The following is a 24,604-nucleotide window of genomic DNA, read 5'->3' as shown; positions in this document are numbered from 1 at the left end:
AAAGATCAGCAATGGCTGCTACAACCAGGGGGTGAGAGATGAGATGGTTGAGGAACTGTGGCAAAGTCTCACTGCTCAGATTACCAAAGAGAAAATGTACTTCTAGACTGAGATCTGTCAGTTAGCTCCTTGATAAGGTGGCCAAATTCAGCATCATAATAGTGGGACTATCTCCAGATGTGATGCAGTCAAAGTCTTCAGTATCACCAGGGAAAAGATCTTACCAAAAATGCTCAACATCAGTTTATTCGAACTTCAGACTCAATTTCCATTTTACAGGCAAACAGGGTTAGTGGAAGACACTGCAAACACCATGAGGAAATAATCAGAAATCCAGAATGTGGGACTTTCTACTGGAAACTGGTCTGAACTTAGGGGAAAAACCAACAACATAATTTGGGAAAAAGTGCCTGTGTCTGTATTCTATATTAAGAGAGAAAAAAGAAAAAAAAAAGGATAAAGAGACAGGACAACCAAATGCAATGCGTGAGACTTGATTGACTTCTGGTTGAGATTAAAACAAAATACTTGTGGGTCTATTGGGAAAGTCTGATTTCTGAATAAATCTGAAATAGAGACTGGATAAACTTTCTCAGAGGTGAAAATAGTTTTGTGGGACTGGATAAACTTTCTCAGAGGTGAAAGTAGTTTTGTGGTTTGTAGAAGAATGCTCTTAATCTTAGGAGATGCATGCTGAAACATTCAGAGGTGCAGTGCCTTAGAAATATACTTTTCAATGATACAGGGAAAAAATTATTAAAGCACGTTTAGCTTTATTTTAATTAATTTTTTTTATTTCGAAACAAATTTAGAATTTTGGGAAGGCTCCAAAAAAATAGTTCAGGGGGTTCTCATATACATACGTACTTACGTCATACGTACATACGTCAAAGTACTTAAAACATAATAGTCATTTAAATTTGTAATAATTCCTGCAATTATTATTAAATAGGCAATTGAATCAATTATTATTAAATAGGCAATTGAATCTATCCAAAAAACTTAAAAAATACTTAACTTTTTACAGGTCTGCTGCTGCTGCTGCTAAGTCGCTTCAGTCGTGTCCGACTCTGTGCGACCCCATAGATGGCAGCCCACCAGGCTCCGCCGTCCCTGGGATTCTCCAGGCAAGAACACTGGAGTGGGTTGCCATTTCCTTCTCCAATGCATGAAAGTGAAAAGTGAAAGTGAAGTCGCTCAGTCGTGTCCGACTCCTAGCGACCCCATGGACTGCAGCCCACCAGGCCCCTCCATCCAGGTCTACATCCAGGGATTTTCCAGGTCTACAGAACCCTAAATCAGTTTTCTACTCTCTCCACCAACAACCTGGGACTCCCGCCATCCTTCCTAATTCAGGGCCTTTGCACTTGCTGTTAACCCCGCCCCGATCTCCCTTTCCTTGGGCCTCTGTTTAAATGTCATCTTCAGAAGAGTCTTCCATTATCATCCTTTTCAATTTTTTTTTTTTTTTTTCTTTTTGGCTGCAACACACAGCATGTGGGATCTTAGTTCCCTGACCAGGGATTGAACCTGCGCCCCCTGCAGTGGAAATGCGAACTTTACCACTACACCACCAACGAAGCCCCGTCGTCCTTTCTAAAATAGCTCCTCTTTCACATCTGAACACCTTATTCTGCCCTTTTTTTATTGTGACGGCCACTATCAGAAGATAATTTTTTAATGCCTTTATTGCCTCCCTCCGCACGATGCAAGCTCAAAAAAGGGAGACTGTGCTTTAGTCACATGCTACATCCTCAGAATCCAAACAGTGTCGAGTATATGGTGCGCTGGATGGAGAAGTTATTGATTTAATAGCTTAGGTAAGCACATCCTCCACGTAGGGACTCTTTGCTAGGCGGCGGAAGGGTATAATACTGGTAACTGATCATACACGCATGCGCCCAAGATCCGGGAAGTGTGTTAGGGTAAGGGGTGGAGCATCCAGAAGAGTCTCGCGGACAGAGGCGGTTGGAGTCCAGAGCGCGAGGTGGAAGGGGACGGCTTGGGGCTCACGCGCGTGCGCACTGTGACTTCCAGCCTGCCGCGGCAAAGGCGTCTAAGACGCCGGAAGGCGGGGGTAGTGGCTTCGCGCGTGCGCAGTGCCTGCGGCGGCCCCAGGGTCCCTGTGAGTGAGTTGTGATTGACTGGCGTAGCGCGTGCGCCTTGCGAACGGCGGAGGGATTTGAGGCTGTTCCCACCCCTTGGCCCTGTCGCGAGCCGAGGCCGCGCGGGCTCGTGAGCTGCGGCCTGGTGCGCGCGCTAGGCGGGCGACAGAGACTGAGGGACGCGGACGCCGCCGGAGTCGGAGCGAGAGCCGGAGTATCCGCTGCTGAGGGGCCGCCGGAGCCGCCGCGAGCCTCCGGACCGTCGCTAGGCCGAGGAGGGCGCCGCGCGGCGGGTGAGTGTGACTGAGTGGCCTTACCGGGTGCGGGGCCGCTACCCACAAGCCCCTGCGGTGAGCCCCGGTCCTTTCCCCGCGGCCGGCCCCGGTCCTTTCCCCGCGGCCGGGTCCTTTTCCCGCGCCACCGTCACAGCACTTTTTTGCATCCCTTATCCAGAGTTGTCTGGTCACTTAAGCTCTCTTTCCATAGCCCCTCTCCCCCTCAGCATTTACCCACAGGCCCTTGCGGTATGTTGCTTTTTTTCTTGTCGCCTCCGCGGACCCTTACCCATAATTCATTTCGCCTGTGGGGTCCAGATCTATTACCCACAACCCCCTGGCTTGAGAGGCTTGCTACTTTTGACCCCCTTCCTTAATCCAAGACTTCCTGCGACCCTCGCCCCGTAACCTGTTATCCACGGTATGGGACCACCAGCCGCCACTGCCCTGGACTCCCTTTCTCAGGATCCTTGATGTCCCCACAACCGCTCACGGACCCTCAGCCCCGCGGTTCCTTGCCCAGGACTCAGACTTCACTACTCAGAAACCCTTTTTTAGTCTTTGTTTCCCTTACCGGTTTGGCCCGTCTTCACACAGCTCTCCCACCAAAACCCTCTTTCATTCAGATTTATTCCTTTTCCTTGTGACTTAGGAGCGCGCTGTACAGAACCTGTTTTGGTACTGAGATTTTTGCCTCTATTTCCTTCTTTTCCTGGGAGTCAAGGGGTTATAGGGGCTTCCCAGCCTATCTCCCCCAGCCCACCCTAATATAAGGCTTCTGCTCTCAGACTTGGCAAGATGACCCAGTTCCTGCCGCCCAACCTTCTGGCCCTCTTTGCTCCCCGTGACCCCATCCCATACCTCCCACCCTTGGAGAAACTGCCACATGAAAAACACCACAATCAACCTTACTGTGGCATCGCGCCCTACATCCGAGAGTTTGAGGTGAGTTCAGTGAGCAGACTTGGACCTGGGTTGGGTTCTGGGGGGTTGCGGGGCTGGATTGGAGAGTCCAGTGTCTGGCCAGTTTTCTAGGCTGGGTGATTATTATTTCTTTATTTAGCTGCCCCCCGTTTTAGTCACGGCATGGGAACTGTTAGCTGTGGCATGTGGAATCTAGTTCCCTGACCAGAGATGGAAATGGAACCCAGGGCCCCTGCACTGGGAGCGAGGAGTCTTAGCCCCTGGACCACCAGGAAAGTCTCAGTTTTCTTGTCTTGATTGGGGTTCATTATGTATCCCTTGTTGAGTTTTTGTGACAGTTCAGTAGTTTGTGACAGTGACTACCAGTTGAGGATTCAGACTGTCCAGTTAAGTAGTCCTTGGCACATTTATCAGCTGTGTAACCTTGGACAAGTGGCAGATCCTCTTAGTCCTGTGGTCGCTTCATCTATAGCAAGGGAGTGTTTATATCTTCTTTGTTATAATTGACAGAATTAATTGGAAATTTTGTTACGGGGCTTGGCACCAAGTAGTCAGTGAAGGTCAATAATTCTTATTTTATTTACCACTTTTGTCGTTAAAGGGTTAACACCAGGTGATGTGCTGTTAAGATGGTGGTCTTGAGAATTTCAGCTTTGTACCCTCAGGACAAACATAAATAAATGACTTAGGCTCATGGACCTCAGTTTTTTCATTTGTGAAATTGGGATAACAGTCCACGTCTTAAGGTGATCAAAGAACACCTGAGTATGTTGGCACACAGCCAGAAGACTAACCCTCTAGCATGAATGGGAAAGGGGAGGAGGAGGAAGTTGCAGACCAGAAGTTAATAGTGAGATGACAGAAGATTGGTTCTTTAGTGAGACTTGCCACCCTCAGTGAACCGGTACTTGGAAAATGTTATTAGCCAGTTAAACTAATTTAATAACTGTAGGTGTGTGGCAGGCGAGGGTCATGTGCCAGTTATTTGATGGGAGCTTGCTGAGGCCTTTAAGAACTGCCCTGGCCCTCAGAGGGTGTCCAGTTGCTTATCCCTACGCTCTGCTTTGCTTCAGGCCTGGTTCCGATTCCTGTCTGTAATAGAGGATGAGTATTGTGATGTTCACAGTGTGATATGATAGAGGACTGCAGATCGATGCTCTTGATAAATGCGAGAGGATTGTTTTCTCTCTTCTAGTATTTTTAGAGAATACAGAGTTAAAGAAAATCATACGTCTAAGTTAAATAAACATAAAACTACTCTGTTAGATTGCTGTAGACGTTTCTGCGTATTTTGTCTCAGTTTCTCTACTTCTCTTGTCACAGACCAGTAACTGTTCACAGATTGCATTCGTCAACGGACCATGCTTTGATCTGCACTGTTCCCCCGCCTCCACTGGCCTGGGAACTGTCCATGTTTGTGTGGGCATGTGTGTAAACGTGCAGGAGAGTGTGGCCAAGATGTTTGTTATTTCTTGATTGGCTCTTCCTGGCTGTCTTCCCCTTCCTCCCACCGCTGTCACTCTTCTTATTCCCAGGACCCTCGAGATGCCCCTCCTCCAACTCGAGCAGAAACCCGGGAGGAACGCATGGAGAGGAAGGTATGTAACGTTTGCCTTCTGCCTCACGTCTTTTTTTTTTTTTTGCATCTTACTTTAGGATGTTCCCTGATATCAGGGCCCTTCTATCTGTATTCAGTTGTCTACCTTTCTCCTGACAGAGACGGGAAAAGATTGAGCGGCGACAGCAGGAAGTCGAGACAGAGCTAAAAATGTGTAAGTCTCTCCTCTTTTCATCTCTTGTTCAAGCATGCTTGTGTTTCCCTTCCCCAGGTTCACCCCAGGACTCTTATTTCGGAATGTGGGCTGTTGTCAGTTCACTTTATTAGCCCCCACTATTTGCCAAGGCCTATATTTGGTTTAGGCTTTTAAACAGGAGAGCATGGAATAAGGGCAGACAGAAAGGGAGCCTGATACTCTGGGCTGCCTCCTGCAGGGGTCTGCCCTTGGACAGGCGGCCACTGCCCAGCTGGGTCTCCCAGGCCGAGGCAGTGAGGTCCGGACTCATGAGGCAGTTGTGGTTCCACCTCAGCTCCCTGGTCCTTGGGCTGGGAGTGCTTCATCCCTTCCCGGTACAGGAGGAGTCTGAGTTTAGGGGAGGGACATTGTAGTCATTAACCAGACTTCACAAAAGAGTCCCATATCAACCTCAGGGGGCCTTTTCTTATTAGAGCAAGGACTGTATAGTCAAAAGATGGGTTTTCCTCCCATGCTCGTGAGGCTCCGGTGAATCACGTCACTCTGAATCACATTCCCTGGAGGAGTCCATTGCTCATGGAGCTCATCAGACAGACACCTGACAACCGAATACCGGGGTATCTCACCTCAGCGCTCTGAACTCTGGCTTTCACTGCGTTCCTGTCTTCTTGGATGCCTCAGAGGCATCTTACACTGTGTCTGGACCACAATCAGGATTTCCTCTCCTCACCAGCCTGGTCTTCTTTCGATGTTTCCTTTACTGGAAATTGGTCATCCAGCTTTTGCAAGTCATGGCCAATTGTTTCTACTCAGTTTGCTTTTAACACCTTTTCTTGCTGTGTCCTTCGATTGTCACCAAGACCTACCCATGCTACTCTCGGAATGTCACAGATCTGAGCATCCTCTCTGTCTCCACCACCACCGAAGGCCCCTCTAGCCTGGACACGCAGTCTAATGAATTTACTTACGTCTCTGTCCCCCGCAAGTCCTGTGGGGCTTTTTGAGACACAACTCTTGATTATACCTTTCTCTGCTAACGGCTTTTTTTTTCCTCTTTGGGCTGTACCATGTTGCCCTCAGAATCTTTGCTCCCCAAACAGGGATTGAATTTGGGCCCTCTGCAGTGAAAGTGCAGAGTCCTAACCACTGGGTTGCCAGGGAATTCCTATATAGCTTCCTTTGGCTTTCAACTTAAAGACCAAAGTCCCTTCCCTGACCGCTGAGGGTGCATTCTGCCCATGCTCCCTCCCCTCTTGCTCCAGCCTGCACTGGCGTCTTCTCTTGCCTCTTCTTTCCCAGATGGTCTCCTGTTGCTGGGGCTCTGCCCAGGCTGTTCCACCAGTCTCGCATGGTACCTTGGTGTGTATATAACTGCCCTTTATGTCTCTGGCAGCATCACTCCTCAGGGAAGCCTTTCATGGCTTCCTTGCTCGGGTGGAGTCCCCTTGCACACCAAAAGCCCTGAGTCCTGCTGCAGCTTGGTCATTTCAGTCTGCGGGAGGAATTCACTGACGAACATCTGTGTTACATTGGTTCACAGTGCAGGAAGCAGGGTTCTGGTGGAATTTGCTCACCATTGTGGCCCCAGCTCCTGTAGGACCTGGCACACACAGCTGTTGACAGCAGTTGACTTGGGGGGCTTCTCAGCTCTGTTGCTGGGGCATAGGCCTTGGAGTCTGACCCACGTGAGTTTAAAAAAAAGGAAAAGAAAATAATCCTGGCATGTTAAACGGTACTGAGGATGCAGTTAGTTGAATTTAGGATATGGGAGACTGTATATGACAAACTTGTGATCCAGTTTCCATAAATAAACATGAAAGCTGGGGAAGCAGGTGGGAAGGGAGTGGACCAAAGGGGTTAAAGAGTCAAAGGGCACCTCAGCCAGATGGTCATTGTGGAGCTTGTTCGGGTCCTGGTTTAAACGAGCCACCTGCAGAAAGCTTGTTTTGAAACAGTTGAGGACATTTGAACACTGCGTTTTGTTGAAGATAAAGAACTAATGTTAACTTTTTAAGGTTTAATACTGGTAATGTGGTTACTGTTTCTTAAAGTCTTTATTAGGTGTTACAGTGGTATTATATATCTGGAGTTTGCCTTAATATACTGCTTGGGATAGAGATGTAACCAGTGTTGCCATGTGGTAACCATTGAGGTTGGTTCGGAGGGGTTCATTATACTGTTCTTTCTTTGCTTAAGTGTTGAACTTCCCCATGATAGAAAAGGAAACAAAAAGGATGGCTCAAGTACAGCAGGCTTTCTCTGCCCTAGGAGCCTCCGTCCCCCAGTGCAGAAACGGGCTGTGCCTTGCCACCATTAACAGCTACTGTTCAAGGGCACCTTGCTTGTGTTTCGTGTTTTTTATTTACAGCTTTCAAGTGCAGTAGGGTTTGTTACTCCAGTTTTTAAGACAAAATGAAGGTCTGTGGAGTCTGGGTCCGCTTAGCAAGAGTCAGAGTTCTAAGATACTTCCTCGTTTTTCAACCCCACAGTCTAGTCCTTTGAGCCCCTGCTCTGGGCTGCTACGTAGATAACCTCTTTGCCCAAGGATTCCCTGAGGGCAGAGCTGCCAGCAGGGTGGAGTGGCGCGAGGGTGTGTGCGTGCTGCCAGTGAACTGCTGATGAACCTCAGCTTATTGCCACCGTCTTAGCTGAAATTCGTGGGCACTGCGCTAGCTTTTACCTTGGGTCACGCTCCTGGGCCTCTTGGTTAAGCAAAAACCATAGCGTCTCTTGTGCCAGGGTGGTTTCCCTCTGTCTGCTGGGCACCTTTGGCTGCTCATGCAGAAGCTCTGCTCTCTGCTGTTTGGGCTCCATCTGCTCCTGCAGGCAGTCATTGGGTCCCCCATAATGCCACTGCAGTACCACCTACCCCTAGTGGTGCTGAAGTTTGTCTCCTGTTAAATACACCTTCATGTCAAATGGTATTTCAGTGAGGCCTTTCCTGACCTTCCCAGTAAAATAATGCTTCCCATCTCTCTGTTGTTACTAGATAGAACTGGATGATTGTTGGTCTTAGGTTGTTTACTGGCAGCCTCCCTGCAGTAATAGATGAGCTTCAGGAAGGCAGGGGTCTTTTTTTCCTTTTTTCACTGTTGTTACCCCAGCACCTACGGGAGTTTCAGGCACATAGTGCTTAACAGATATCTTTTGGGTGAATAGATGTAGATTGAGACACATGGGCACAGACAGTTACAACCCAGAGGGACGGGCTTCGGGTGAGGAAGTGAGGGGCAGGCACAGGGGTGAACGTAACTGTCCGAATCACCTGTGGAATTAGTTCTGTAAGAGTCTGGCTCTGTCTGCGGAGCTGGTTGGTCCTCAGTGGTCTGGCAGTAGTAAGGCTGGGAGTTCACACCATCCGCCCCTTCTGGCCTCAGGGCCAGCTGTGGGTTCCTCCCTGAGGCCACAGGGCACAGGGAAGAAATCAGGGGTTGCCATCTAAGGGTTGCTTGATCTCAGGTTTTCCTACGGGCTGCAGTTGCAGGCCTTGCCGATGGGTGGCACTGTGGCACTGCAGGTGGCAGAGGAAGCAGTGCCTGGCAGGATCAGGCTGCTTCTCCAGAGATGCCCTTGGGGCTTAGCTACTCCCACCTGGGAGGGACTTGGGCCTCAGGATATGTAGGCCTGAAAAAGGGGGGCAGTAGGCTGGCCGCCATCGTGTCAGCTTGAAGTCAGTCTCATGCCTTCCTTTAATCAGCCTAAATCAGCCACTCAGATGAGGTCTGCTGTGCTTCAGGGCAGTTGGGGCTCAGAGAGGGGCCTACCCGTGGTGGCCAGGTGACCGGAAGTTCTGGGCCTGTGTCCGTCACTCTCTTTCTTGCTCTGTGATACTGTTGACAACATCTACTCACAGAATTTTTTTTTTATCCTGCACAGGGGACCCTCACAATGATCCCAATGCTCAGGGTGATGCCTTCAAGACTCTCTTTGTGGCTAGAGTGGTGAGTCCCCAGCTCCCAACCCCTGGAGCCCTAGGCTACGGAGAGCGTGGATGTGGACAGTAGACTTGGTCCATGGGGTGTTTGAGGGCTTCTCTCACTTCATTTCTGTCTCCTTGTAGAACTATGACACGACAGAGTCCAAGCTCCGGAGAGAGTTTGAGGTGTATGGACCCATCAAAAGGGTGAGTAGACCAGAGCAGGGGTGCTTGAGTTGAAGGTGTGCGGAGGGAGGGAGGAGGCGCTGCACCACTTCGGGCTTCAGACTCCCCGGCCTGGGTTTCTGTCCTGTCTGCACATCCATGCCGGAGTCTCGGGGTAGCAGAAGGAAAACAAAGAGGTCACGATTACTAGCTGCTGATTTAGAGCACAAGTCAACAAACTGCAGACTTAGTGTCTGTGAGTGAAGTTTTGTTGGTATCCAGCCAGGCCCACTTTATTGTCTGCAGCTGCTGTTGCTGCGAGGCAGTTCGGCAGGTGTGACACAGACTGTGTGACCCTGCAAGCTGGAAATATCTGCTCTCTGGTCCTTTGTAGAAAATGTATGTTGACTCTTGTTCTAGAGCACGGCTTCATGTATAACGGACATTTTTTTCATTTGATTTAGAAGTTATTCAGGTGCTCTGGGCTCTAGCAAGGGCTTGAGGTCATTGTGCACATCAGTTGCTAAGCCCAAGGCCATTAGAGTATCAGTCACTCTGGGTCCTTGAAGGGGCCGGGGGAGGGTCAGAAGTATCTGTTGCTGGCATCATCCAGCCCAGAGCTGTGTGATTGATAGGGTGAGTTGTCCCCTTGTCAGAACTGACCTCTGCCTCCTGCCACCCACCCTCCAGATACACATGGTCTACAGTAAGCGGTCGGGAAAGCCCCGGGGTTATGCCTTCATCGAGTACGAACACGAGCGGGACATGCACTGTGAGTACCTCCTACCTGCACCCTGCCCTCTGGCCCTCTCTCTTCTCTGCTGCCCCAGCCCCTTCCCGTCGTCTGTCCCCCACCCCCTCCCCGCCAGACCTGACATTAGCGATGTCTCTTCTCCTCCTCCCTCTGTTTCTGATATATCTTTTTTTTTTGTTTTTTATATACATGTTTTTTAAAAAACAAAAACCAAAATCCCCCACAACGTGTGTGTGTGTGTGTGTGTGAACCTGGGGAGGTAAGTGTCACACGTTGAACCTCAGGGGCAAGGAGGGAACTGGTGGGGGCTAGGGCGAGTTGGAGGTGGGGGGAGGGGTCGGATTTTCGGGGAGCCTCTCCCCATTTCCCCCAGCAGATTTGGGGGTGGCCAGGTTGCAGTGAGGACTGGCCTTTGAACCTGCCCTCTCCTCCCCCCAGCTGAGCTGGGGCTGGGCCACCCGACCCTCCACCTCCCCACCCCTGGCCCCCCACCCTGTTCCTCAGCGGGCAGTGGGCTGGTCTGCGTGTTCAGCGCCTGCCCCCACATCTCCAAAGCCCCCGTTGAGGCCGCGGCGGCGTCCACATGGGCAGGGCTGGGTGGGCGGGGGTGGGCAGGGCTGCGGCGTGTCCAGGGGCCGCCGTATTAATTGACTGTTCTTATTGTCACTGCAGCCACCACGCAGCTGGCTTGCAGCTGATGCTTACGCTCCCCTTACAACACCTCAGTGTATGGTTGGTATAAGGGTTTGTATCATGGGTAAGATCACTCAGCACCGCACACCAGCCCAGCTTAGCCAGGCAGCTCAGGAGCAGCGAGGCCTCCCTCCTCCCGCCCCCAGCCGCCCCTCCGCCTCCCCGCACCCAGAGCCCTTTCCTTGTTTGGGTGCCCTCTGTCCCTTCTGGCCCCATCCAGGTGCTCTCCGACAATCTTGCTGATCCCAGGAGGGGAAAGATGCTCCCCGATGGGAAAGGCAGCCGGCCTCTCCAGTTGGGCTCGGTTTAACCCCAAGCATACCTGGCTTCCCGACGGCCGTGGCACGGCGGCGGGAACACAGTGGGGCCAGGGCTCCTGGTGGAACCCTTCAGCCCTCCTTCCTCTCCCGGCCCCTGCCCCTTCTGCGGGCCATCACTGTGGTAGCCCTGGAGAGTCTTTTTGGTTGCTAGACTCGGGTGCTCTGCCCACGTCCTGTCTGCCGTGTCACAGTGGAGCCTCCCGAGAGGCTGTGGAGCCCAGCTGCTCTCCAGAGTGCATGGACTTGGGGATTGCTGTGGGAGGGGTCGAGCGACAGGCTGTGAACAGCTGAAGGTGCTGGAGCTTTTACTGAAAACCCTTCCACTGGCTGGAGACCTAAGAGAGGGAGAGAGAGCGAAGCCTAGAGATACACACGTCACATTTTTCTCTGCTGTTCTTCCCGGGTTGGGCCTCTTCTGGGGTTTGGGACATAACCAGAGCAGGGGTCCTTTGCTTGACTGTGTCCCCAGTCCTGAAATCCCTCCCCCGCTACCCTCCTCTGGGTTCAGGGGCCCAGCGGCCCCTTCCCTTTGGATCATGGGCAGTACTCCCATCTCCTGGACCCCCGAAGTTGTCCCCTTGTGTGCCAGCCTTTGGGCTGAAGCAGGTGGTGGGAGGGAGTGAGAAGTTCAAGGTGGAAAAGTCATTCCATGTGCTGAGAGGGGGTGGGGCCTGTGCCTAGCTGAGCGTGGATTTTATGGGGAAAAGCTGAAGGTGAACAGGTTTGCTAAGGCCTCCCTAGCCGCCTTTTAGAATTCAAACAAGATAGTCTTTTCAAGTTCCCAAGCTCTATGTTAACCCTGTCTCCCCGTCTTCCAAGGCCTCCATGAGGTTTCTTTGGGGTCCACCACTTCCTCTGCCTGCCTCCAGGCGGTGCAGGAGATGTGGTTCCTCTCCCCTCCAGGGGCTCCCTAGAACCCCCTGGCTCCCTTCCCCGTAGCTTTAGCTGACCCCATGGTGGTGGGTGTGGGGTCTGTGCGCGTGCTCAGGTAAGCTTGGGGGCTCCAGGTAAGCGGTCCCGTGTCCCCCCCCGGGAAGCCCGCCTCCTCGCCAGGCCCCCAGGAGTTGCCGAGCCCCCCCCATCCCGCTCGGTTTGGACACCCGCAAGGCCGGCATCGGTAAATGGCACCTTTTTCTCTTCCTCTGGTTGTTATTTGGGGGGGGAGCGGGCTGGGGCGGGGCCGGGTGTTGTGGCTGGTTGAGGATGACCCCCTCAGCCAGGGCTGGGGGTTGGGAAACAGGGACATTTTTGGCCTCCCGAGAGCCCCACGTGAGACAGCCCCAGGCTCGAGCCTGTCCTTGGCTGTGTCCTGCCCACCCGCGGGACGCGCCCCTCCCCGCATCTCCCCCTCTACTCCGCACCCTTCCTGAGGCTCAGGTCGGGCTCGGCCTCTCCCGGCGCGTGTTGCACTGGGGTGTGGAGGGAGAGCTGGGCTGGGGGCTGGGTGGGTACAGTCTCGGCAGGTAAGGCAGGGATTTTCAGTAGCACCGCACGACTCCCATGCCTCCCTCCACTTCCCTGTGCCCCACCTGCTGTAGGGGGCCCCCATAACCCACCCTCTACTCCCTGCCATCTAAAGATTTCTCCTGCCCCCTTCTGGTTCATTTTCTGTTCTGATGTCTGTTCCCCCATGCTCACCCTCCCCCAACAAAAACCACAGTAAAAGGAAACCGGTGTGAACTGGGGTGCGGAGTGGCCGGCCGGGCCTCTGCTCCCAGCATGACGTTTTAGGGTGCATGCCTGGGGTTGTGGAGGAACCCTCCCCCACCGCAGAGTCCAGCCTTAAGTTAACCTCCAGTTTCTTTGCAGCGACTTTGGCCGCCTTGGTGGGAGGGGGCTGCTCTGTCGAAGGGGAGTAGGCCTGGCCTGGGAGCCCAGGGCAGTGGTTAGGGTTAGCATAGTGGTTGGGAGTGGGCCAGCCCCCCCCCCACGAGTGTTTGGGGGTGATGAGGAAGCAGGTGGTGAGATGGAGCAGGCCCCTCCCGGGTTGGGAGAGGGTTGTCTGGCTGTCAGTTGCCTGGCTGGCTGGTGGGCCTGTGTGTGTGCGTGCGTGTGCGCCGAAGTGTGCTGACGGGGACATGGCGGGTGGGGATGCCACAGAGCGGGGCCGTCGCCTGACTAGAGGACCCTCTGGGGACTCCTCCCCCTCCCCTTCCCCGCATCTGTTGCAGCCGCTTACAAGCATGCAGACGGCAAGAAGATTGACGGCAGGAGAGTGCTTGTGGACGTGGAGAGGGGCCGCACCGTGAAGGGCTGGAGGCCCCGGCGGCTAGGTGAGCGTGCCCTGCTCCAGCTGGGCTCAGGGTCCTGCCGGCTCCCTCTCCCTTCTCTTCCCGCCTCTGCTGCTTTCTGTCTTCTCTTCTCCATGCTCATATTCCTTCTCCTCCTCTCCAGCTCAGCCCCTCGGTCTCCAGCATTCTCTTGGTCTGTTTTTGTTTTTTATTCTGGGTTACCAGTTAAGAGCGAGAGTACTGACCTGGAGAAGCCAGTCTGGGATCAAATTCTGACTTGTGCACTACCTGGCAGGTGGCTTTCTCCCCTTTTCTGTCTCATTTTCCTCATCCTAGAAAGTGGAAATAATTGAAGAGCTCACTGAGTTCAGCGTCTCAGATACACAGCCTGGCAAGTGGTGTACAGTGGGGCTTGAAAAGTCATTCTGTCATCCACTTAGACTTTGCTCCTGCTCATCCGGCCTGTTCGTTCATTGATTACTGAGTAAACGCTGGTTTGATCACCAGCTGCATGGTAGGCTTCTAGTCAAGGATGAGACATACATGGTTGGCCGCTGCCCTCAAAGCTTCCTACCTTCAGTCCCTCGCACTGTCGTCTCTTATTGTCAGTTACCGTCTCAGTCAAGGTCAGGTTAATAGCAAGTACCAGAAAACAGTATACAGGGATCTTTTGGTGTAGAGTCCCAGTGTCTTGGCCTTGTTGGTGTAGAAACCCCAGTGGTTTGGAGCCCAGAGACGGGATGTCTGTGGACCTTGAGGCCCTGGTGGCTGAGCCTGCAGCATCCAGAGCGGCCTCAGGCAGCTCTGCGCCTTCTGCCTTGTGTGCTTGCTGTCTGTGCGAGCTGGTCCCTCTGGCTCTCCCCACTGAGCCAGTGTGGCCTTTCACAACGCAGTCTTGCATGAGTCTGCGCTTGTGGGTGGGTGGATCTAAGTGGCTCAGCATTGGGCCTGGACCTGGGGCTGAGGTCGTGCCATCCAGACTTGGCTATTGAGGACCAACTCCAATGAGGGGGAGTGACCCAATTGTCAGAGAAAATAGTCTTCCCTAGGCAGACACCCTAGGTGGGTCCAGTACCCTCTGATCTTATTTCTGCCCCCAGCCCACTGTTCTCATGCTTGACTTGCCTTTACTGAGTATATCACACACGTATTTGCTGAGTCAACTCAATACATAGGTTCTCATCTTCCTCTCTGGTTTCTTTGAGTTGGAGTGAGTCCTTCAGAGTCTCCTGTTGGCCATTGTAGAATGCTGGAATCTCAGAATCTTCTAGTTTGATTGGCATTCCGACTTCCTGATGGTAATAGCCAGTGCATTTTGACCCAGCGTACATGCAAAAAAAATACATTTAACGCAAACAAGAGTTTGATGCAACAGTAATTTATTTTTTCTACAGTATATACTAGTATTTTATATTCTGTTTCTTTATCTTTTAAAGAAACGTGTTGGTTGCATCCTGTCAGAGTTAGTGATGTGACTCCACTGCTGGGTTGTGACCTGAACATTGGAGGCACTGGTCTGTTTCTCCGCATACCTGCTGGGTGGCTTGTCCCCTGTTCGGATGTTTCATGTCCATGTCCAAGCTGCCTCTTTTCCCTTTTCACCCTCATTGCTGAAAGCTATTCCTTAGATGAAATAGCTTCACGAAGCTCCCTTCCAGGCAGTGGGGGCAGAAGGGTGAGTGAGAGGGCAGCTTCTGGAGTCAGCAGGGAGTCACGTCTCCGCTCTGCCCTTCCTTGCCGAGTCGCCCTGGGCAGGTGGCTTTTCAGCCTGCGTTTGTTTCCCACGTGAAGGAGGAGGTTAGCTGCTGCTGCTTCCGGTTGTCCTCATCTCCATTTGCTGCTCGTCCAGCTTTATATCCTGGCTGCCGGTCCCACGTCCTGATCGAAGGCTCAGTACAGGCTGGAGGGAGAGGCAGCTGTTAATCAGCTCTCTCTTGTACGTGCTCATACACACACATTCACACACAAAATTGGAAACTCCACCTGAGACACACGTGAAATCGGAAACTCCACTGAAGTTCTGAGGAGAGTGTGTGGTCTGTGAGTGGAGAAGGGCCTCAGCCGGTAGGTCAGGGCAGGCTGAGTGAGGAAGTGAGGTGTGGGTTAAGGTGCGGAGGTAAGTGGGAGTTTAGAAAGGAAGATGAGACTCCAGGGGAACGTGTGAATGATCCCCAAAACTGGGCAGGAAGGACATGGAGACCATGAAGAGGTTGGAAAATGCCTGGAACCTTTAGAGCCAGGGGCCCTTGCCCTCAAAGACAGGGAGGAGGCCGGCCTCTGACCTTGGCTGGGGCAGTTGGGAGCCACTGTGGGCTTTGAGGGCGGGTCATGGCTTCAGTTAGATCAGGGCCCGGGATGACCGGGGGAGAGGGTCTGTCAGGGGCTGGGGCCTCCCCGGCGGGGGAAGTGAGCTCGGAGCCCGATGAAGGCGCGTCCAGCTGGCGCTGTGCCCTTCTGATCTCCGCACTGCCCGCCGTCGGGAGCGCCAGGGCCTCAGAGACACCGAGGCTCGGGGTCCCCGCCCGCCCTGACCTGACCGGCCTGTGTCTGCCCGTCCTCAGGAGGCGGCCTGGGCGGCACCCGGAGAGGCGGGGCGGACGTCAACATCCGGCACTCGGGCCGGGACGACACCTCCCGCTACGATGAGAGGTGAGGCCGGGCCCGGTGTCCTGGGAGCGGGGCGGTGAGTGGGGGAGCCCTGCCGCAAACCTCTGCCCACCTCATCCAGGCCCGGCCCCTCCCCGCTGCCCCACAGGGACCGGGACCGGGACCGCGAGCGGGAGCGCCGGGAGCGAAGCCGCGAGCGAGACAAAGAGCGGGAACGACGACGCTCCCGCTCTCGGGACCGGCGGCGGCGGTCGCGGAGTCGCGACAAGGAGGAGCGGCGGCGCTCCAGGGAGCGGAGCAAGGACAAGGACCGGGACCGCAAGCGGCGCAGCAGCCGGAGCCGGGAGCGGGCGCGGCGGGAGCGCGAGCGCAAGGAGGAGCTGCGCGGCGGCGGAGGCGGCGGCGGCGACATGGCCGAGCCCTCCGAGGCCGGCGACGCGCCCCCGGATGACGGGCCCCCCGGGGAGCTGGGTCCCGACGGCCCGGACGGCCCAGAGGAGAAGGGCCGGGATCGTGACCGGGACCGACGTCGAAGCCACCGCAGCGAGCGGGAGCGGCGCCGGGACCGAGATCGCGACCGGGACCGGGAGCACAAGCGGGGGGAGCGGGGCGGCGATCGGGGCAGGGATGAGGCCCGAGGTGGGGGTGGCGGTGGCCAGGACAACGGGCTCGAGGGTCTGGGCAACGACGGCCGAGACATGTACATGGAGTCCGAGGGAGGCGACGGGTATCTCGCTCCGGAGAACGGGTATCTGATGGAGGCTGCGCCGGAGTGAAGAGGCCGCTCACCGGCTGCTTGGACGTGTTCCTACTCTCCCTGCTGTCATCCTCTCCCCCACCTTCCTGGTCACCACCTAAATCTGCCAGCCAAGGGTAGGAGTCTCCTTATTTGTTTTGGTCTCTTGGATTTAAAAATAAAATTTCTTGTTGATAATGGGTGCTTGGTTTCTTCACTGCTCTTACTGTCTTCCCCAGGAGGTTGTCACCTTCTGACTTTAGATGGCCCCACTCTGGTTGGTGTTCCAGGACTGGAACTGTATGAACTAAGGCTGGGGCTAGTCCTGGGACACGCGAGCTGTTTAAAATAGGGTAAGGAAGCCCTCCTTAAGGGTCCTTGATGCCTTTGTATCTTCCTTCCTTGCTTTTTTTCAGCGCTCCCACACATTTCTTGTGGAGCTGTTCATACCCCTAGCTGGGTGCGGGGATGGGGCTCTGGGCCATGTTTTCACAAAGGAAGCATGAGAGCAAGATAAAAAGGTAAAGAGAAAAGACAGGCTTGTCTATAAGTGGTATTGGGACAACTGGCCGGCAGCTACATGTAAAAGAAAAAACATCCTCAATGCCATATACAAAAATAAGATGGATTGGGGCTTCCCTGGTAGTCCAGTGGTTAAGAATCTGCCTGCCAATGCAGGGGACATGGGTTTGATCCCTGGTTTGGGGATATCCCACATGCCAAGGAGCTGCTCAGCCCAGGTGCCACAGTGAGAAAGCACTGCGATGAGAAGGCTGCACAGTGCAGCCCCGCTTGCCACAACTAAAGAAAGCCCACATGCAGCAGGAGAGACCCAGTGCAGTGAAAATACAGTTTTTTAAAAAATGGACTGCTGACTTAAGTGTAAGACCAGGTATTAAAAATAAAACTAGAGGACAACATAGAACACACTCTGACATAAATCACAGCAATACTTTTTTGGAACCGACTCCTAGAGTAATGGAAATAGAAGCAAAAATAAATGGGACCTAGTTAAAAGCATTTGAACAGCAAAGGAATCAATAAAACGAAAAGACAACCTACAGAATGAGAAAATATTTTCAAATACAAACAACTCATATTGCTCAATATATAAAATACAAACAACCCAGCCAAAAATGGGCAGAAGATCTAAACAGGCGTTTCTCCAAAGATGACGTACAGACGGCCAACAGGCATGTGAAAAGATGTTCAGTATTGTTAATTATTAGGGAAATGCAAATTAAAACCACACGATCACCTCACAGCAGACAGAATGGCCGTCACCCAAAGTCTACAAATAAGTGCTGGAGAGGGTGTGGATAAAGGGAACCCTCCCACACCACTGGTAGGAATGTAAATTGGTATAACCACTATGGAGAACAGTGTGGCAGTTCCTTTAAAAATACTTTTAAAAATAACTCACCATCCCACTCCTGGGCATATATGTCCAGAAAAAATTACCTGAAAAGACATGCATCCCAATGTACGTAGGACTATTTACAATAGCAAGGGGAGTTCCCTGGCAGTCCAGTGGTTAGGACGCCATACTTTCACTGCAGGAGGCACAGGTTCAAAAAGACCTGCATGCCACGTGACTGAAGTGAAAGTTGTGTCCAACTCTTTGTGACCCCATGATCGATACAGTCCATGGAACTTTCCTGGCCAGAATATTAGAGTGGGTTGCCATTCTCTTCTCCAGGGGATCTTCCCAATCCAAGGATCAAACTGGGGTCTCCTGCATTGCAGGTGGATTCTTTACCAGCTGAGCTACCAGGGAATCCCGAATGCCACATGGAGTGGCCAAAAAACAAAAAAGATAGGATAATAGCCAAGCCATGGGAGCGACCTAGATGTCCATCGACAGAGGAATGGATAAGGAAGATGTGGACTATATATGCCATAGAATATTACTCAACCATAAAAATAATGAAATGCCATTTGTAGCAACATGGATGACCTAGAGATTATCATACTAAGTGAAGTCAAAAGGAGAAAGACAAATATGATACTGTTTATATGTGAAATCTTAAAAAAAATGATACAAATGATGCATGCTGTGTGCATGCTAAATTGCTTCAGGTAACTGAAGTCGCTAAAGTAACTCTGTGACCCCATGGACTGGAGCCCACCAGGCTCCTCTGTCCATAGGGATTCTCTGGGCAAGAATACTGGAGTGCCTTGCCATGCCCTCCTCCAGGGCATCTTCTCAACTCAGGAATCGAACCTGTGTCTCTTATGCCTCCTGGATTGGCAGGCATGCTCTTTACCACTAGCGCCACCTGGGAAGCCCTGATACAAATGAACTTGTTTACAAAACGGAAACAGACTCACAGACACAGAAAACAAATTTATGGTTACCCAAAGGGAAAGGGAGGAGAGGGATAAATTAGGAGTTGGGGATTAATAGATCAATAGATACACACAACTATATATAAAACAACAAGGACCTACTATATAACACAGGGAACTATACTCAGTAGATCTTGTAATAATCTATAATGGAAAAGAATCTGAAAAAGAATACATGTATAACTGAATCACTGCTGTACATCTGAAACATTGTAGATCTGTACTTCAATTAAAAAAAACTTAAAAAAAAATTTTAAAGATGTAAAAAGATTGGGTAGAGGGACTTCCCTGGTGGTCCTGCAGCTGACTCTCAGCTCCCAATGCACGGGGCCTGGATTTGATGGATCCCTGTTCAGGGAACTAGATCCCACATACAGCAACTAAGACTTTGCATGCCGCAAGGAAGATAGAAGATCCTGTGTGTTACAACTAAGACCCAGCATAGCATAAATAAATAAATAAAATAAAAATCAGGTAGAGTGGAGGGTCCTCACAGGGCCAGGACAGAAAATGGCCTCCAGTTCATGATGGCAGGTTCACCTTCTGCGTTTTTACTTCCTAATGATAGCAGAGGAGTAACAAAGCAAGGTTTCGTCAGCGGTCGAGATGTCAGCACATTTCTGGATTAAAGATGAAATAGGACAGTGGCGAGAACACGTCAGTCTGGTGGCCACTTGAGAAGGGAGCCATCCACAGACCTTGGCAGAGAACTTACAGAGGCTCAGGACTGCAACTTCAGGTATAAGAAGGCCGCTGCTGCCGCTGCTAAGTCTAGTCAGTCGTGTCCAACTCTGTGCGACCTCATAGACGGCAGCCCACCAGGCTCCCCCGTCCCTGGGATAGGAGACTTGAACAGGATTTGTACGCAGAACAATTGCACTCCGTTTCCACAATCAGAATGCCTAGGAGCTGGGCATTTGCAAATACAAGTTTCTCAGCCTGAAGGCAGAGTTGGCCTGATAATTAGAGGCAAACTGTCAGCGAAATCCAACTGCACACCCCAGTGTTGTTTTTTTTTTAACTGCCTCAGTTTTTACAAGCATATAACCAAAGATCCCAGACATTTGGAAAAAATCTGCCAAAAGAGACCACAAGATAAATAGAGAAACTGGTCCTGGAGAAAACAGTTTAGGGAATAATTGAAAAAAAAAAAAAAAACAACTTAATTCTTCTAATTACTGTATTTTCATAGATACTCCAGATGTTGAAACCATACTTCTGGAGCTGGCTATGAAAAACAGCCCATTTTGGACTTTGCTGGCATAGTGTGAGTGCTACGTCACTTCAGTCACATCTTTGTGACTCTGTGGACCATAGCCCGCCAAGAGACCAGGTACATAAAGACTAGACAAGGGCTTCCCTGGTGGCTCAGCGGTAAAGAATCTGCCTGCCAATGCAGCAGACACAGATTTGATCCCTGGTCCAGGAAGATCCCATGTAGCTTGGAGCAACTAAATCCATGCACCACAAGTACTGAGCAGCCCGGAAACTGCAGCTACTGCGCTCCCTGACGTGTGCTCCGCAACAAGAGGAGCCACTGCAACGAGAAGTCCGCTTGCCGCAACTGGAGAAGGCCCGCACACAGCGACAAAGACCCAGCACAGCCATAAATAAATAGATAAAAGACTGGACAAAACATATAAAAGGAACTTGTGAAAGGCTTTGGGGAGCAAGCAATTGTAGGCCAGTTGAGGGGGTCTGATACCAGGAGGGGAAAGCACACAGAGGTGAGCTTCACATTCACTCCCGGTGGCTCAGATAGTGAAGAACCCCCCTGCAGTGCGGGAGACCTGGGTTCAGTCCCTGGGTTAGGAAGATCCCCTGGAGGAGGGCATGGCAACACACTCCAGTATTCTTACCTGGAGAATCCCATGGACAGAGGAGCCTGGTGGGCTACAGTCTATGGGGTCACAAAGAGTCGGACAAGGCTGAGCGACTAACATGTTCTTTCACTTTTCCCTTGAGGATATTTGCCAATTATTGTGGCAGGACAGACTCAAAAAAGTGGTGGAAAAGACTCAGAAAGTGGCAATCCTCGACTGGGCTGAGCTGACAGAGTTTGGACCAGACAGTGGGACTTGAGGGAGAAACTCCCAGATGGGGCACTGAGTCCCAGAATGGACATGTAGTCTTCCCCGCAGGCATCTGCCAACTCCTAAGCAGCTCACTGTCCTTTCAAAACCCCCAGGGGGGCTCATCAGAAAGCACTAAAGGAGGCTAAGTTGCTGAGCAGCCATGTAACCCCGGGGGAGACAGGTTGGGGTTCCAGGCCTGCAGTGGAGAAATGGCTGTGCTTGAGGCTCCCAGAGTAACACAGTATTGGAGTCAGCTCACATGTGAAATAGACCAGGCCTAAGAAAAACCTAAAACCAGACCTCTCCCCTGCCAGAAGAAAACTTAACTTTCTTTGGAGGAAGGGAGAGCCTACGTGGTCTTTAGTACGATGTGTGTGTGTCTTAGTCGCTCAGTCATGTCCAACTCTTTGCGACCTCCTCGACTGTAAGTCACCAGGCTTCTCTGTCCATGGGATTCTCCAGGCAAGAATACTGGAGTGGGTCGCTATTCCCATCTCCAGGCAATCTCCCAACCCAGGGATCGAACCAGGGTTTCCTGACTCCAGGCAGATTCTTTACCATCTGAGTAACCAGAGGCTAACCCTTAGTGCCAAAACTTAGCATCTATTCAAGGAGAAAAAGACAATAAGAACACGTTGGAATTATCAGAGGCTGAAATAATTATGTTCCCAAAATAAAGAAAAAAGAAGAATTTGACGAGATCTTTAAAACTGTAAAGTTTTAACAGGAATCTTAATAAAAAGTCTATTGGAAATTTCAGAACTGAAAACCATCTGCAATTAATTAGTAGACACATTTGGTAGTTGATTGACTTCCCTGGTGCCTCAGACGGTTAAGCGTCTGTCTACAATGTGGGAGACCTGGGTTCTATCCCTGGGTTGGGAAGTTCCCTGGAGAAGGAAATGGCAATCCACTCCAGTACTATTGCCTGGAAAATCCCATGGACAGAGGAGCCTGGTAGGCTACAGTCTATGGGGTCGCAAAGAGTCGGACACGACCGAGCGATCTTCACCATTGGTAGTTGATTAGATACTAGACGTGCAAGAGGAAAAAAGCATTAGAGGAACTTTCTTGAAGGACAAATCTTGCAATCTTTGTTTCCCCCCAACAATCTTTTTAGGAAGTTATTAATAACGGGGTATATACTTTACCGAAATGAGGGATTTAAAAAGAGATGATCCAGTTCAGCAGAGCAGTGGAGGGATATCCCAGGATGGCAGTTTCTTGGTCCAGATTGGAGTCAGAGGATTAAAGTTTACAAGAAGCTTCAGGATAAAAAGAGTCAATAAAGTATGTGTTGTGATGCAGAGTTTGAAAGAAATTAAGAATGCGATGAAAGAAACAAAATAGATAGACATTACAGGGGGGAAAAAATGGAAGCTGTTCAAGAAAGGAAATGTAATCACAGGACAATACTTGAGCTCATACAGCAAACAGTAAGTATCGAATACTTAGACATAATGTGAGCCTTTTATTGACTGACCTAAAAACTGGTACCATAAAACTACCATGGGAAGAGAGGGGAAAGGTTGTAAGAGCAGAAAATCAATATGTAATATATTGCTAACACCTAAAATTGAAAAATTGAGAAATGATATGTTACTTAGCTACAGAAGCAACGAGCGGGTGAAACAGCCACACCTTACTGCCTCTTGCAGTGAGGAGAATCGGGACGGGGACAGAGGCTGGTGCTTTCCGTTTTGTGTGTGCGTGTGGGTTGTTTTGTTTTTATTTTTTAATTTTCTTGGCCTCCACACACGGCACGTGGGATCTTCGTTCCCTGACCAAGGATCAAACCCACACCCCTTGCTTTAGAAGTGCAGAGTCTTAACCACTGGACCACCAGGAAAGCCCCATGGGGCTGGTGCTTTTCAATATTCATCCTTCTAGGTCATGTACTGCTATATTTAAAATGGATAACCAACAAGGACCTACCTACTGTACAGCACATGGAACTCGGCTCAAAGTCATGCGCCAGCTTGGATGGGGGTGGTTTGGGGGAGAATGGATACATGTGTGTGTATGCCTGAGTCCCTTTGCTGTTCACCTGAAGCAACCACGACATTATTAATCAGCTATACCCCAATACAAAATAAAACGTTTGGGAAAAGATTAAAATGGACAAAAATATTTATCCTCCTGTATTATTTCATTTTGTTTTAAAGTCCATAACTATGTTCTGTTCTTTGTTGTTGTTAAAATGAAAAGAGAAAAATACTATGACGGCAAGAGGGTAAACAAACCTGCTCCAGTCCTCTCACTTTGCAAAAACCCCTTTCTGGATTCCATCCCACTAATGGTGAGGTTAACTGAGGATGCACTTTCTGCATCCGATGATGGTTGAACTACAGCCAGGCTTCTCCAGCCTCGTCTGCATCTACATGTCTCTGACTCTCTAGAGCATCTGACACCACTGCTCACTTCCTTTTACAAAAACACTCTCTTCTTGTGGTTCTCCCAGTTGAGTTTTCCTCCTACCTTTCCGGCCATTCTTTGTCTTCTTCCTGACTTTTATACAATAGGAGTTTTGAGGACTCAGTCCTCAATCCTCTTCATTCTATATTCTCTTCTCTCTAGCATACTTGTCCACTCTTCTGGTGTTATTTACCACCTTGGCCTAAATTCTCAGAACTGCTTGCAGGCTTGGTTTACTGCACCAGCTCCTCACAGTCAAAATATCCACTGTCCCGTCACCAGCATAGACCATCTTAGCAAAAGGCCCCACACGCACCTTAATATCCCCTTCTCCTCCGCCTCTCAGGCCTCATATACAATAAAGACACATCCAAACATCTCCAAATCTGTCCACATACCCTCCACGCCTCTGCTCATCACAGGATTACAGGGATGACCTCCTGATCTGTCCCCCTGATCCCAGTTTTGCTCCCATCCAATCCAGTCTCCACACAGTGTCCACGGTGATCTTAACATACACATGTGACCATGGCATTTTACTCTTAGGAGTTACCATGAAGTCCAAAATCCTCAGCATGAATAAGCCAACACACAAGGCAGTGCATCAGTTATATCCTGTCAATCTTTCCGCCTTCCTCATAAACCACTCCAGTCCTTACTCTGCTATCCTGCCATGGGGGCTCTTTCTGCCTGGAAAGTGACCCATGCTGCCTCTCTTGAAGATCTTACCTCCAAGGACTTTCCACCAGTGTCCCTCCTACATCGTCACCTCCCTACTCTCATATCTGTCTACCCGCCTCCAGCACCACCCGCGTCATAGAATAAGCTCTAGGAGGGCAGTGGGCTTAGTTGCCCTGCTCACCATTGTATCCATGATCTTGGGCCCAATGTGTGACATAGTTCAGTTCAGTCGCTCAGTCGTGTTCGACTATTTGAGACCCCATGGACCGCAGCACGCCAGGCCTCCCTGTCCATCACCAACTCCCGGAGTTTACTCAAACTCATGTCCATTGAGTCGGTGATGCCATTCAACAATCTCATTCTCTCGTCCCGTCTCCTCCTGCCTTCAATCTTTCCACAATGAATGTAGAAAAAACGGATAGAAAGGAGACAGACAGGTGAGGCGGGCAGGACAGACAGATGAGATGGAAGGTGGTGCAGACAGACAGAAGCTGCAATAGGAGGGGTCACTAACCCAACAGCCGTGTGGGGTCTGAGGGAAGGGGAGCGAGACAGGACCCGAGGCGGGTGGGCAGGCGCGCGCGCGCCGGGCCCCGCTTCCGCA

At 51.1% G+C, this 24,604-nt stretch overlaps 1 protein-coding gene and 1 long non-coding RNA gene across 5 annotated transcripts; one reads left to right on the top strand and one right to left on the bottom strand.

Moving 5' to 3' along the window:
- The first annotated feature begins 2,182 nt into the window (after positions 1-2,182).
- On the top strand, positions 2,183-16,680 carry SNRNP70 (small nuclear ribonucleoprotein U1 subunit 70). Of its 3 annotated transcripts, none has more exons than XM_027515186.1 (10): positions 2,183-2,398; positions 3,169-3,325; positions 4,840-4,902; positions 5,022-5,076; positions 8,935-8,999; positions 9,119-9,181; positions 9,830-9,911; positions 13,078-13,179; positions 15,699-15,786; positions 15,893-16,680. In XM_027515186.1, exons 2-10 carry the CDS (start codon positions 3,179-3,181, stop codon positions 16,518-16,520), a joined length of 1,293 nt encoding a protein of 430 aa, XP_027370987.1. In that variant the 5' UTR covers positions 2,183-2,398; positions 3,169-3,178; the 3' UTR covers positions 16,521-16,680. The 3 variants fall into 3 exon arrangements, with proteins under 3 accessions (XP_027370987.1, XP_027370984.1, XP_027370986.1); XM_027515183.1 differs by having other exon boundaries at positions 15,866-16,680; XM_027515185.1 differs by lacking the exon at positions 2,183-2,398 and adding an exon at positions 2,693-2,801 and having other exon boundaries at positions 15,866-16,680.
- On the bottom strand, positions 14,500-24,604 carry LOC113876216. 2 transcript variants are annotated; one of them, XR_003506440.1, is made up of 3 exons: positions 24,515-24,604; positions 22,056-22,169; positions 14,500-15,037 (listed from the first exon to the last, which is right to left on the bottom strand). It is a non-coding gene; the product is annotated as an uncharacterized LOC113876216 (long non-coding RNA). The 2 variants fall into 2 exon arrangements; XR_003506441.1 differs by having other exon boundaries at positions 24,182-24,579.

This window comes from Bos indicus x Bos taurus, chromosome 18, assembly GCF_003369695.1.
Source record: "Bos indicus x Bos taurus breed Angus x Brahman F1 hybrid chromosome 18, Bos_hybrid_MaternalHap_v2.0, whole genome shotgun sequence".
NCBI classification, from domain to species: Eukaryota; Metazoa; Chordata; class Mammalia; order Artiodactyla; family Bovidae; genus Bos; species Bos indicus x Bos taurus.
This window is presented reverse-complemented; position numbering and strand designations above follow the sequence as displayed.

Bases quoted from the DNA above. Each gene is read 5' to 3' on its own strand.
- SNRNP70 (XM_027515183.1), top strand. From the start codon at position 3,179: ATGACCCAGTTCCTGCCGCCCAACCTTCTGGCCCTCTTTGCTCCCCGT. The intron at 5,077-8,934 runs GTAAGTCTCTCC...TATCCTGCACAG, and splicing joins CGAGACAGAGCTAAAAATGT to GGGACCCTCACAATGATCCC. The intron at 9,912-13,077 runs GTGAGTACCTCC...CATCTGTTGCAG, and splicing joins ACACGAGCGGGACATGCACT to CCGCTTACAAGCATGCAGAC.